We start from the raw sequence: 14,619 nt of genomic DNA, 5'->3' as shown, positions 1-14,619 counted from the left end.
TGTGTGGCCCTGATTTGCTCAGTCGAAATAAAGAGTAGCCAGGTCATTGAGGTAGCGCTGAGAAGACAGCAAAAAATATATGTGTGCGTTAACAATGGGGTGAAAGCACCGGTATTGCTGTGATCTGAATCGTGCACACACTAGGGGAGTGTTAAGGATGCACAGCTTCCTTCCCTTAAGGACACGGTTAACACACGGGGCCAAAGAAACCTGTCCTGACTTCTCCTCCTGTCCCTTTCCCTGATTGCACAGCGGCCTTGGTTCAGAAGCAGGAGTTGTGAAACATGTTCTCTGGTTGCAGAATCACACGGGATGGTTGAGGCTGGAAGGCACCTCTGGAGGCCAGCTGGTCCAACCCCAGCTCAAGCAGGACCACTTAGAGCAGGCTGCCCAGGACTGTGTCCAGGTGGCTTTTGAAGATCTCCAAGCAGGGAGGTTCTCCTGCCTCTCTGGGTGACCTGCTCAGTGCTCAGTCACCTGCACAGTTGAACAAACAAGTGTTTCCTGATCTGATGGAGCCTCCTGTGTTCCAGTTTGTGCCCCTTGCCTCTTGTCCTGTCAGAGGGCGCCCTGAAAAGAGCCTGGCTCCGTCTTATTTGGACACTCCCTTCAGGTATATGCAGATACTGATAGGATCCTGCCCTGAGCCTTCTCTTCTCCAGGCTAAACAGTCCCGTCTCTCTCAGCCAGAGGAGAGATGCTCCAGTCCTTCAATCATCTTTGTGCTCCTTTGCTGACCTGTTAGCAGCATGTCCATGTCTCTCTTGTGCGGGGGAACCCAGAACTTGACTCAGTACTGCAGGTGAGGCCTCACCAGCACTGAACAGAGGAGAGAGAAAGATTTTCCTAAGTCTTTCCTGTCTCTTCTCTTACGAAATAGGAGCATAAAGACCAGGCTATCTCAGACAGAGGCCAGGAGCCTGGTCCTCTCGTTTCCTTAGTGAGTGTTCTTACTAGTAAGCTGGTAGCAGGAGATAGAGAAGATGGGCAAAGGAGCCTGCTAGATTCCAAACCTGTCTGGTGGTCCAGGCTGCACTAGGAATTTAGGCAAAGACTGAATGAATTCCTGTCTGAAGAATCATCTCCAGCTCATGACAGAGTTAAAATGTTTCTATCCCCAGTAAGCTTTCACGGGAGCTCTTACTTAACTGTTTGTCTTCCTTCTCTCTGATGATTTATCCTGTCATCTGCAGTGATCTGTCTTTTCCTCTGTCATGCCAATTGCTTAAGCAGTTTGTAACAGAAGTTCTGATCCGTCCTCAGAAGCACAAAGTTGTGCTTTCTGCTGTGGAAACTTAGAGGTTACTCCCGTTTCTCCAAGTCATCCTGTTCTTCCAAAGTTACATTTGCCCCTTTTTATTGTTAGTGCCTCCTGACATAGTGGCAAGAGAACAATTCTTTTTGCTTAACTAACGAGGCAATGTCAAATATTTGTCATGTCCAGACAGATTCACTGTAGAGTACTATTTCTATCTAAAAAGTCATAATTTGTCACAGGAAGACACGCTTTGCTTGCATCTTTGTTCTATTGTATTTGATTTTCTGGTTGCTTTTAACAGTTTGAGGCTTTGCAAGCAGCTGGTTGAAGCTAACATGGCTCCCCGAACATATCAGTTCATGCAAATATATCTCCTTTGTCTTGTTTTAATTCTATGTACAGCATTTATTATTCTCCAGTCATTATATAAAATTACAATATATTGTTCCAGTAGAAATCTTGGAAATGAGACCCGTGCCTTCATACACCTCAGTTCTAAGCTGCAGCTTCCCTGGTCCCACTAACTCCAGTATATTTTGAGCTGTTTGTGTCTTCCTTTTATCTTGGAAAAATAATTTTAACTTCTCTATCTGCATTCCCACACTGCCTTTTCCCTCGCTGTTGCCACTCATCATTTTTTTGACGGCTGGTGCACAATATTTGCATAGTCACCTGGCATGTCTTTGTGCCCAGGTTGGGAACTAAGGCTTCCTCTGCACTGTGGGCTGTCAGGTGCCTGTAGAGGGCATTCATCACCTGATGGCTGCCTAATTCAGGTGCTCTAATTCACCTTCCAGCCATTCCTTTCCTCTTCATTGATTCTAAAGTGGACTAAGTAGATTTTCAAATTTAAGCCTTACCGTAGTGCTTTAAGTTAGGTGGTGTCAATGCTTCTCCTGTACGTTTAGCTTCTTAAACAATCTCCAGTTTTATCATTGCTGGTCTTTTGCCTTAATACTTGTTTATACAACTAAGGAAAGACATTAAAATATTAAAATCTTTCAGTACAATTATATTTCCTTGTCAGCGTTCTCAGCTTAACTTGTGACATTTTCACATTAACACTGTGATTCAGTGTCTGTGCTCTAGCTTAATTTTCATTCTTTACAAGCCTAATGTTTCCACCTGATACCCTTCCTTAGGTGGCTAATTCATATAGTAGGGTAAGACTATATGAAACTTGAAAGCTTTTATCCCTTTCCTTGGATTCTGTGGGAGTTATTACTTTGCATTTATGGAGTGTGCCATTCTGTATTCAAGTTCTTGAGCTACTCCAGTTCTAGTTTCATGTACCAACCAGCTCTGCAATTTAATCCCCTTTTGCAGTTGAAATCAAGAACCTTGGTTATGGGCTGTCTCGTGTTCAGTTCGTTTGCCATGAAGGATATTTACTTCCACCATCTTTTCTTCATTGCTTGCACAATCTAAACCTTAAAAGAAAATGACAGTTGAATTTTGGTGCAGAAATCTGTAGGAACATCTAACCCTGCTAATAGGAATGTTGCTCCATCTGTAATCAAAGCCTGGGAATTTAGTCTCTTGAAGTGAAACCTATTGCTCTGCTCCCAGGAAGAAGTTCTTTCCTCCTTAACCATTAGTGGATAGATTTTGCAGCCGTGCAAAGCCTCCAAATCGTGTAATGTAACAAGGGGAAGAAGCACTACCATGACTTCATGAGAACATTTCCTGATATACAGTTCTGTTTGATGAAGTCATAAAACTTGCCTGTCAGTCAGTTATCCATGCAAGCATCTTACTTTTGTCTGCACTACTCTTTCCGTGTTTCAGAACAGATGAGTTCATTCAAAAGACGATCCGTGAAAAGTTTGCTCAGTGCACGGTGCTGACCATTGCACACCGCTTGAACACCATTATCGACAGCGACCGGATTATGGTAAGAGTTAACTGCTTAAACGCTTCTTTTTTCTTTTACTGAAAATGAGTAATTGTATTTATTCAGCTAACTTTTGATCCAGAAATGGGCAGAAGTTTGTTGTGTTTTAGACTTATCCTACTTACTGTGATTGGCAAATCATAAAACTGTAGAAGTAATGACCTGAAAAGACTGCTTACATTTTCTGGCTCTGTGGTTTCCAACCTGCGAGGCATAAACACATTGTAGGTAAGGTGCACCACCAGACTTGAGCAAATAAGCTCTGCCAGTAGTAGTGAAGACACACCCAAGTGGCTCTGGATGGAGTCAGCTGGATTCAGTCAGGTTTATTAATTCAGTCTCGGTGGGCTGAGGGAGGCAGTGACAATAGTTAGTGGTGTGGGATGTGTGAGAAGGAAGTGGTAGAGGTTCTGGGGCAGGAGACGTGGTGGTAAGGAGGCAGCAGCTGCCCTGGGGCAAGGGTGGTGGTGGAAGAAGTGGAACTAGACTGGTGAGGTAATGAACATGGCCAGCTTTCTAAAGCAAGGTTCAAACAGAAAAGATGAAGCAGTACCAATCCAGCAGCCTCTGCCATCTTTGTTCCCAACAGAGCAGTGATACACTGTGCCACTGTGAAATACTCTCTCTGCCATCATGCCTGCCCCATAATGTATTGTGCACACATAGAAAATAAAAAATCCTTGCTGATTATTTTCATATAGGCAATGGTCTTTCATAGGCTCTCAGGAATCAGGCAGGTTTGTGTCCTTGAAATGTTGTGCAGTCTGCATTTTTGCAATTTTCTATGGTAGGAACAGGAGCCCATTGGAAATGTTTTCCTCACAGTCAGTTAATGAAGTGACTGACATAGTGGGCAAAGCATGTTCATGAGTGCAACTCAAATTTAGTTGTGCTTCAAGCAGACATTACCCTTATCCTCTCAATGCTAACCCTAAAATATTTATGAAGCTTTTGTTATGTTAAAATGAAGCTTGTTAATTCTTTCAGTACTGTTTTTTGTTGTTGCTGTTGTTTTTTTAATTGGATGCCCAAAACATCTTAAAATCTGTGATTGAGGTACAATGGTTGCCCAAAGTATGCAAAATGAAACAGTTGGATCTGCTGAGGTGAGTGGCGTTCTGAAGAATAGAATAGAGCAGATCATGAACCGAGTGATCGTAGTTTACGTACAAAGAGAGAAACCAGCAGAACTGCCATAATAAGTTGTATAATTGCAAGCATTTAAGGTATAATAAATAAATATTTTCTTCACTGGTGAATACCTCCCCACAAGTCTAATGGGTATGTTGGTGTTCTCTACAACTAAAGTGAACAAAAGACTTGTGAGGAAACAACTGTGACCTAATTAATGGCTGTGTGTGTTTGTTAGCTGTCAAAAGGGATTTCTGTGGGTTTTGGTTCATTAACTACAATTAACATGTTATGCACAGAGTACTCTTTCCATGAAGATGTTTTCTTAGTATTACCTTTAAAATCATGCAGTTGAGATGAAAACTGGATGTTCTTGTGTACTGTTTTTGCTAAAATCATTTGAATATGACATGAAATTTGGAAATCACTCTTCTCAAACTGTTCAGTATTATTGCCAATGGTGTAACTACTCTGTTGTACTTTTAGAGACAGTGTCTTATTTTTAACCTTATGTTTTTTCAGTTTAGCCACTATTAAGATTCCTACTTTCTTAAAAGTCCATTTATGTTCATACATTGTCTAATACAGTCTTTATGGAATGGCTTTGATCTCTTTAAAGTCCATTAAAGAAGAGATTTCATGAAAGTATACCTTAAGAGTCCACAGCCATTAGTAACTTAAATATTTTTCATCTTTTTACATTGCTTTATTTTGATCTTCTTACAGATTTCTGTAATTTTAGGGTGAGGGGAGAGTGAGAAGCATTAGGCAGAAAAAAGAAGGAAACTGGCATGTTGACCCATTAACAAGCTGGTTTTCTCGACATCCTTATTCAGAGGTACTGATTCTGCTTCCAAACAAATCAGAAATATTACAGCATGTTTAGAATGATCAGAGTTGTGGCAGGTGTGCTTTTGTTACGCTTTTTAATTACTTGGTTTACTCAGGCGTGTAACTCCTAGTGGAAATAAACAGAATTTTGGAAGAGTAAGAAAAGTGTGTGTTAAAAATACAAAGAACAAGAATATTCCTCTAGAGAACAAACAATTAATGAGTGCTATTAACAACAAAACAGTATTCATGGAAAAATAATCATTTACTTAAATATCAGGAAAATTCAGAAGACTCGGCTAAAAAAGCTGCGTATTTTAAAATTTGGTCTCTCGAAATTACAATGTGTTTTAGTAATTCACGAAATTAACTTTGTGCAGTAAAAATGCACAAACTGCAGTGCATTGTTCTTCCACTATCATGTATTATTATTAAAACTTTTGGGTTTGTTTCTTCTTTAACTGAGACTTCTAGATGTAATAATGCCTTCATTTGTGAGCCATCCCAAATCTCTGATATTGGCTGTCCTGGTAAGTTGGATAGAAAATGAGTGAAGAACAACAAAAATGGAACCTCATAGTTGGAATATTAACATATTAATATTGTCTTTTGACAAACAATGAATGAACTTACTTGTCATATAAACCTATTCAGCTTTCTTGACTTGGTCACAAGTCCAAGCCCATTCCTGAACACGTATACGTAACCTGGGCACAAACTAGGATTTCCCTCCCTCCCCACTGAATCAGTAAGATTTGGAATGGACCACAGGAGGTCTCTAGTACAATTTCAGATCAGGTTGCTCAGGGCTCTATCCAGTTGGGTCTTGAAAACCTCAGAAGGTGGAGATTCCACAGGCTGTCTGGGCAATCTGCCCCAATGCTTGATTATCTGCCATGAAATCTTTTCTTCCTTATATCCAGTTGAACCCTCCCCTCAGTTTATGGCAAATGTTTCTTGTTTCCCCACTGTACATCTCACTAAAGAGCCTGGCTCTTTCTTCTGAGTGGCTTTGTTGTAGGTATGGGAAGATTTCTGTTCACTCCCCTGAAGTCATCTGTTCTCAGGGATGAACAAACTGTCTCTGTCAGCCTCTTCTCACAGGGCAAGTGCGACAGTGCCCTGACCACCCTGGTGACCCTGTTTCAAACTCACACCAATTTGCCTTCATCTTTCTTGTTTTAGGGGAAAGAGGGTGTGAATACGCTGTTGATACCCATGGCACACCGGTTGACTTTTGTTCAGCCTACATCTCTCAGGACCCCAGCTCCTTTTCATCTGAGCTGTTGCCCAGGCACTTACTGGTATTGCTAAGAGGGGGTTAGTCCATTCCAGATTCAGGTCTTTGAATGTCCTTTTCAGGACATTCATCTGAACTGTTTCAGTGTCCTGAAGTTCCTGGTGACCTATTCTTTCAGCCTGTCTACATCTGGATCCCCTTGGTTGTCGTCCCTGCCTTAAGCATATTGACTGCAGTCCTCAGTTTGACATTGTCCACATGCTTTTGATGTGATTTGATTTAATTGCTGGTTAAAGCAGAACTTTCCAAAAAGAAAACGTTCATCGTTAGGGTTGATTTAAACCTTAAAAAAAAAAAAAAAAAAAAAAAAAAAAAGAGAGAGAGAGAACAGAAAATAATTTTTCGAAAGTCATGAGAAAATGTCAAGTTGGATGAGTATGGAAATAGGAACTGAACGTGAACTGTTGCATGTCTGCTCACACCCATTGTAATAACCGGTTCTATTTTAGAAGAGAAGAAAGCCTACTGGAATAGGAAAAAAAAGGAAGAACAGAATACGTTTTATACAACTGTAGACAAATCTGGCCTCGGGAGTTGTTTTAATTCTCGTTTGTTCCATTCCCAAAACCATACCTCTGGTTTCATAATCCAGGTCACGCCTTAAGAGTATTTCCATTATATCTGTCTCAGTGATAAATACATTTTATCAGAACTTCAAACGCATAAAATCATTGAGGGAAGAGCTGTATTGTGTAATGTGATACTCTCTAACCCAATCACCTCAATGAGTAATACTACATTGCACTTGCATGGGACCTTTCATCTGGAAATTGTAACGCTCTTTACAAACATTAATTAATTAAACTTCAAACACCTGGGTGAGATAGGGAAGTATCCATACAATCTTTGGAACCAAAGTTGGAAAGACTTGTTAAGTCAGGCCATCAAATAATGCTACCATAAAATTATAATCCAGTGGTTTTCAAAATTCTTTTTTTTTTTTTTTTTCTCTCCTGTGCTCCTCATAGGACATTTTCTCACTCTTTTTTCCTCATTTGTTTGAGAACCCAAGTTGTTTCTCCTCCCATCAGGTGCTTGCAGCATCCCATTGTAGCCCTTTGGCACAGGCAGACACCCTTCTCCCTGGCAGAGGAGAAGCACCACAGTTGCCTCTCTTTATGAAGGCAAATCCTGGCAAAAGTTCAGTTCAGGCTTGCTCCACTAGCCCCTCATTCCACGTGGCTTCCCCACCACCACAACAGCTGCTTCCTTGTCCTTTCCTCACCTTAGAGGGCGAGGGCCTTTTACCTAAATTGCATCTGCAGCTCAGTGAACCCAGCCAGGAGTAGCCTGGGGCAGCTGGGAGGCACCACTCCCAAGACTTCCAGTGGGATCTCGTAAAATCCCCATCATCCATTCCTCCCCCTCTTCTCTGCTTCCTTCTTCAGGTTGAGAAATACTTTTTAGAAACTGTATTTTTAGAGATGGGGGGGGGAAAGTTGAGGCATACAGAAATTGAGGCTCACTCGGGGCCGTACTGAATGCATCTGCCAAGAGTCTCATGTGGTTGTTTGCCCTATATACCATCCTGTGGCCTTTCTATAGGAAAGTCTCAAAGTAGCCAGAACTTGTGCATTTCCCAATGACAAGGATGTTTTCTCCACAGAGATTTTTCATATCAGTGTAATGCTTCTTTGAAATGGAAACTCTTTATGCAAGCAGAACTTGATCTAGTAATTAAAAACTCATTCAAATTGGAAGTTTTTGAGGAAGAGAACCATGGGAAGAGATTTGATTTATTTATGGGAAAACCTGTTGTGGTTGCATACTGAAGTGACTAATATTCAGGATAACAGTACAATGTGCTTCACAGCCAGGCTTGAGTTCTTTTTTTTTTTTTTTTTTTTTTTTGGTCGATGGAAATTTACTTCCCACATCTCCCTGGTACACCTCCCTCATTCAGGTGTTCCCATTTTTCTGACATTGCATTTACCATGGTTGAACGTCTGAGCCTCATAAATCAGGCACTGTGGATAAAACATACACTGTGGACATCTCACTGCAGCAGGGCACATCAGTCCACTGAAATCACGCACAAACACCTTGAAAGGGAAGGGGAAACTGCAGGGACATCTGGGCAGTTTGCAGAGTGCTAGGGGAGTCACCCACAGCTAGACACAACTCTGTGCAGCCAACAAGAGAGAATGAGCTTGGGGGAGCCTGAATCTACAGCCCAGGTAGAAGCAGAGCTCTTGAAGGAGGGCAAGAGCGCAAGCTGCCCTACTGATAACCTTCATGTGAACTTTTCTCCAGTGGCCCATCTTCAGATAGACGTGTGGAGAATGTAGAAAGGTGCTGGTGTTAGGCTAAGATTGATATTACTGAGTTAAAGCTATAAATGCCATGCTCTGTTGGCTCTTCTCTTGGTGGCATTTTTGCTGCTTGTTTAAATATCAACACTGGAAAATGAATATACTTTACCAGCAAATCTTAGACATTATCTTAAGGGGATTATGTAAGTTACAAGATACAGAAATTTATAGTCCCAGCTGTAGAGCAGTTCTTTGTGAAAACTGCGTGTTACGATTAGTGCTGATGTAAGTATGTGTATGTAGGGTTTCTGTCAGCAGAGAGCTGACTGCTGTCACATACAGACCCTCAAATGGATAAAATGTCTAAGGCGGGCCAATGGACAAGACCACAGGTATTCCTGGAGCCTCAGATGGTTAAACATGACACTTTCTGAAAAGCAGGAAAAATTAGAGGTAGATTCAGAGCTGTTGTTCAGTCCCTCAGAATTCTGGAGTAGGAGATCTGGAAGTGTATTAAATTGATAGACTTTTTGTGCCCAGAAGCTGAAAGGGGTTTTGACCTTATATGAGCCCAGTATCCTGAGTCTGCTAAAATATTAGTGGATATTATTTTTGTGCTATTGAAGTCTGTTCTGTTAAAGGAATACACGGAAGCTTCATGGATTACAGTATCTTGAATGGAACAAAAATTTTCAAAACTAGGAATCAAATCTCTGAAGATACTTAGGTACCAAATTCTTCACTGTAACCATAAAGTGCCTGTGGGTCTGAATCCAGTAACCCACAGTAAAGTCGCTACATTCACATTCGTGCACCTGTCCTCATTATTCAAAGGGAACAAACACTAACAAAACTCCTTTTCGGACTGAGTCTCTGTCTTGAGGGGCTCAAATACAGACCAAGGAATATTAGAACTAAATGTTAGTGCTTTTTTTTTTTTTATTATTCAACCTAAGAAAAATCCCAGCTGTGGTGCAGGACCAAAGTCCTCTGAGTTAAGGGATATGTGACAATAAGAATATGAAGGATAGTCATGGAAGGGGACTGGTGTGGAGCAGAAGATTGGAGTTAATGATGCTAGCTGAGATGCTTTGCACAGGGATAGGGAAAGAATACTTGGTCAAGGATAAATGAATATCAGTATCCTACAAAACAGTGTTTGTATCTATGTATTCTGTAAGGTGACAGATAAATTGGATGTCCGGGTTTTCAAAAAGAGCAAATGTGATAATTTAGGAAAGGTCTCACCACTTCACTGTGAGGGCTGGTGAAATATTTTAGGGACACTTCTGAGAGAATGAGAGGAATTCCAGTGGACCCTGGATGTGAGTAATATCAACGTATTAGCTATTGACTGTGTTGACCCATCTGTACAGCTGATGGAGAGCAAAGGCTGTGGGAACCTTTGGTTTCTCCTTTCATTTGGTAACTCAAGACTTGCAAAGTTTCTGGAAGAGCTGAGCAATAGCAAGTGATTTTTCAGAAATAATCAGTTTTGGTTTTAATCTGAACAGAGCCCATTCCCACAGTTCCCAGATCCTCTGAAACTGGGTTGATATTTAGCAAACCAGAAGGGAGAAAACAGATCCATCCATGTTCTTGCTTGGAATTGAATAATTCAGTTCAGCAAATATCAACAGTGAACGCCTTATTTTCGAACCTGAGTAATTTATGCATCTTTACCATTAAAAGAGGATCTCATCTTGATGTTCAGTCCAAGTTTGCATATGATACTTAGTTATGAGCCATGTATGAGCAAGTGTTGTCAACTGAAATAAAGTACATCTACGATAGCTGTAAATATCACACCTGGCCCAGCTGTCTCTAAAACAAGTCAACATCCCAATGGTCTTGAGAAGGTACTAACGTTGTTGATTCTCTTTGACAGTTTGAAGCCACACCTCTCCAAAATGTTGTCATCTTTAAGACAGTTCTTACAAGCTGCTCCCAGTTTCAAGAGGGCTGCCCAACAAGATTCTTCTTTTGCCTAAATAAAACAACTAATTACCGAGGCAGTACTTCAGCTGGGAGCATTCAAATGAAGAGCTGGATTTGAATTACTGCAGGAAGTGAAGCCAATGTTTGATGAACCTTGATCTCTCATTCTGTCAGGCATTTGCCTGTGAATGTATTTCCATCAGTATAAAGACAGGACAGTCAGATCATCTTTCTTTAAAGACAGTGGTAAGGAATGCAGAGCGTACTAGAAATGCTAACACATCTTTAGAGGATGTTGTTTTGCTCTCTCAGAAATACAGTATTGTTGTTTAGAAGCAAATTAGCGCTGGACATGGTAGTGGCTGATGCTTTGAGCAGAGCCTTTCTGATAAGGTAAAAATGTGCATGGCTGCTGAGCCACAAGTTCATTGTCATCAGAAGCTGATAAACCCAGGAGAGATGCCCAGTCATATGCACCAATATTCCTCAGCCTTTTGAAAACTACAATATCTTTGTTATGTATCTGACTTCCTGTGACCCTCAAAAGCTTTATTAGAGAGTGGGTTTTCTTAAGCAGGAGTATATCTTCTATCACTTCATGGCCATGTTTGAGCCGTTCTGCAATCCAGGTTGAGAAATGTGGCTTTATGGTGTTGGAAGCAGTCATTAGCGATTGACCAAGGAGGAGTTTTGTCAGCATGTAGAGCTGTTGGTAAGAAGTGGCATGAGGTCTCTTCGCCCTCTCTAAGGGAAAGGTTGAACTCGCACTGGTGTATCAGATGTTTTGAGGTGACTGAACAGCACAGAAAATATTTGCAGTGACTGGTTAACAGGTTTCTTTCCTCCAACAAGATACAGAAGGACTTAATATCAAATGATTATCAGCAGAATAAGGCTCATTACTACATACATAATTGGTATTTTTTCCCCGCAACATTCCAGTCAGCTTACAGTGGTGTGCAATCTGATGAAGAAAAACAGAAGGGTAGATTTTACGCCTCTGTGAGAAAAGTAAAGATAACTCGTATGTAGAACAATTTACCAGCCAGTGTTACATGCTAAATCTTCTGAAAGTGATAGCTGAAAAATAATTTCAGTTTGAAGTAATACACTGCTTCTGGTTGCAGAACAAGATGTCTGAAATTGCCTTTTCTGTGAGGCAGGGGCACATGTCAAATCTCAGAGACCAGGGGCAGACGATGTTGTTACTGCAAAGTGAAACTCTGCTGAGGTGGAATATTTGGAAAGGCTGAAAAAGAATAATTCATATTATAAAGAGGTAAACACCTAAGTGTGCTCTGCTTTGTTCAGAGGCAAAAAAAAAAAAAAAACAGTTGTTCAGAGGAAAAAAAAAAGTATACAACTGACACGATGTGTGAAACATACATTATTTGACATAAATTTTTTCTTGATGTACTTGTAGAGTAACTTGTAACTTTCCTGAAGGATCTCGGGGAATGCTTAGATTTAAAGCTGAAAAGAAAAAAAAGAAAGAAAGCCAAAGCCCCACCAGTAAAAAAAATCAGAAAAAAATATATATATATATTTTAGAAAATAGAAACATAGAAGAAATAATAATAATTAGAAAAAAATTAAATGTTTCTGGAGTTATATTTTCAGCTTTTTCAATGTTCTTCGATGTTCACAAACCTGTTCAGATAGGTTGATATTTACAAATGACTCTTCAGAGAAGTATGTACATGTTTCTGATCTGTTTTGACAAACCCTTATGAGACGGAAGAGACGGAACATGCTTGCATCTAACTTAATGCCAACTGGGGCACGGGCTGTTGACTCTTTCCCACAAAGCTGTGTATTGTCTTGGGTAAATATATTTCTTTTAATATGATGTAACCAGAAGCATCTCCTGAATACTCTTCTCTTCCCAGGAGGAAGAGGGTCTTATTGAAGATCATCTTGATGTATGCTCTCTGAGGAAAACATTGTTCAAAGTTGTACTCCTAGCAGAGTTTTGAACTTTAATAATAATTTTGTTGTTTGGTGATGCCTTCTCCAACTCTAAATTAAATCAGATGTATTCCCTAGGAGATAATTTGCTTGAATTATTTTCCTTTTGAATAGGAAATAAAAACATTTATGATCAACTCTTAAATGTCTCATTTTCCCTCTGGCTTTATGGTGAAGATGAACGTGAATAGGAATACTAGTCATTCCTCAATAATAATTGAAATAAATTCCCATGCCCCCCTCCTCTTTGGCTGAACACTTCCAACCTTGGACTTTTTTTTTCTCAGAGTGTTTTATAACTATTGTTCTCTTGGTTTGTCTGCTTTTGTTGCTGAAAGTTAGAAAATGCAGGATTTAAAACTTTCTTTCTTGTGTCTATGGATAGCCATAAGTACATGCTGCTTGGTACAGCACTTTTAAGGGCGCATGCTCTTTTTGTGCCTAATGAAGCACTTTTTACCTATATTAATCTATATTAATCTACACAGATTTTAAATTCCCTTACAAAATGAATGCTTGCTTTTCAAAACCCTGTGCAACATAAGAGTGTAAGTTAGCTGCAGGACTCATCAGTCAGAAAAGGTACTGTCCTCATTCTGCTGCTTAGGTCTGTGCAGAAATCTGGACTAGCTTTATGAAGTTTTGTCCTCCTTCATTGTCTTGTTCCTCTCTTTTTGTTGTGAAATGGATCTCAGATTTCGTTTTCACCGTTTTATGTGTGTGGTTTTTTTTTTTTTCTCTGTTGTGCACACACATGTACACTATTGAATGATAAACAAATGCCAGCATGAAAACAGTCACAGAAGTGTATTGGGCATCTACACTGATCTGGCCAAGAGAGGAATTCTACATACAAGTAAAGCTCACTTAAAATAGTATTTAAGCCAAATATTTATGTGCAATGCCTAGGAGATATGTTGTTGGCCTGTATTTGCTTTAACTTTACTTCACTGTTCTTTAATAGCTCAATTACTAAGCCATCTTTCCTCTACCTGCACAGAATTTGTTCAGAGAGGTCATGGTTAATACTTCAAACTCTGAGGTAGCTTAATGGCAATACTGCAAAGTTTGATTTTTGAGGGGTGGACCCAGGCCGAGTGAAGGTAGATAAACAGGCAGGATAGAGAGGAGGCAAAAAACAGGCAACTATTTTGTAGCTGCCAGATCCTATACAAATTTAGTTCAGCAACATTTTTGTGGCATAAGCAAATAGTCCTTCTATGCTAGCTAGATCTATCATAAACAACACATTTAAATGGCTAATACTCTCCTTTCATGTTTGTTTTTACAGGTCAGTCAAATTCAAATAGCTTCTTTTCTGGTTCTCTGCCCCTTCCCTGCCATGTTTTCAGTGCCTCTGTGTTATTCTGTGCCTCCATGTCAAACAAAGTGCTGGTGAAAACTGTCCTGCCTTCTGCAGATCTCACAGCTGTGATGCGTAGTCACTGCCCCAGTCTTTCAACCCAGCTGAAACACTAGATGGAGTGGAATTAGGTGGCATGAGAGGGTTTTGCTCAAGTACAGTATAGCATTTAAGCCCTGTTTCAACACAAAATGTCTTAGTGCTGTTTTAAGGATAATTTGGATAGCTATAATTAAAGATCAGTTTCACCTTCAGCTAGCAGGTGAGTGAATTCCCCTGAATAAGAATCTTTCTCCATGCTCTCTTTTGCATGGTCACCAGCATCCAACTTTGTAAATTTTGCACTGTTGGAGTTACTCTTTAGTTTGAGAAAATCCTCTTCAAGTCATAAGGATCTGAACACAAAGGCAAGAATAGCGCGGCTGAGGTAAAGAGGCTGCCAGTGCAAGACAGTAGAGAACCAGTTTCCATGTGATTGCTTTGGGTTTATGAGATTTCTGTGCTGCTTTTATTTTACTTTGCGCTGCTGAAGTATTTCACAGACAGCTAACTCCCACAGGATGATTACGAGGCTATCCTTGGTATACTTTACAAACAGACTGAAAAGTTGAATGATTGGTCCACAATCTCCCCGGCTCTCAGCATCTATGTTAAAGCGTGGCATGAAATCACAGTCTGATTTAA

The 14,619-nt window shown here is 40.3% G+C and overlaps 1 protein-coding gene across 3 annotated transcripts in view; it reads left to right on the top strand.

The window, feature by feature from the left end:
* The window catches only part of ABCC4 (ATP binding cassette subfamily C member 4 (PEL blood group)), a 149,131-nt gene that overhangs the window by 121,460 nt on the left and 13,052 nt on the right, over window positions 1–14,619 (top strand). For all 3 annotated transcript variants that reach the window (XM_082779406.1, XM_082779407.1, XM_082779408.1), the window contains one exon: window positions 3,047–3,152. In XM_082779406.1, coding sequence (XP_082635532.1) covers window positions 3,047–3,152 — 106 coding nt within the window. The remainder of the gene's footprint in view (window positions 1–3,046; window positions 3,153–14,619) is intronic.

This window comes from Aythya marila (genome assembly GCF_965140915.1).
Source record: "Aythya marila genome assembly, chromosome: 1".
NCBI lineage: Eukaryota > Metazoa > Chordata > Aves > Anseriformes > Anatidae > Aythya > Aythya marila.
This window is presented reverse-complemented; position numbering and strand designations above follow the sequence as displayed.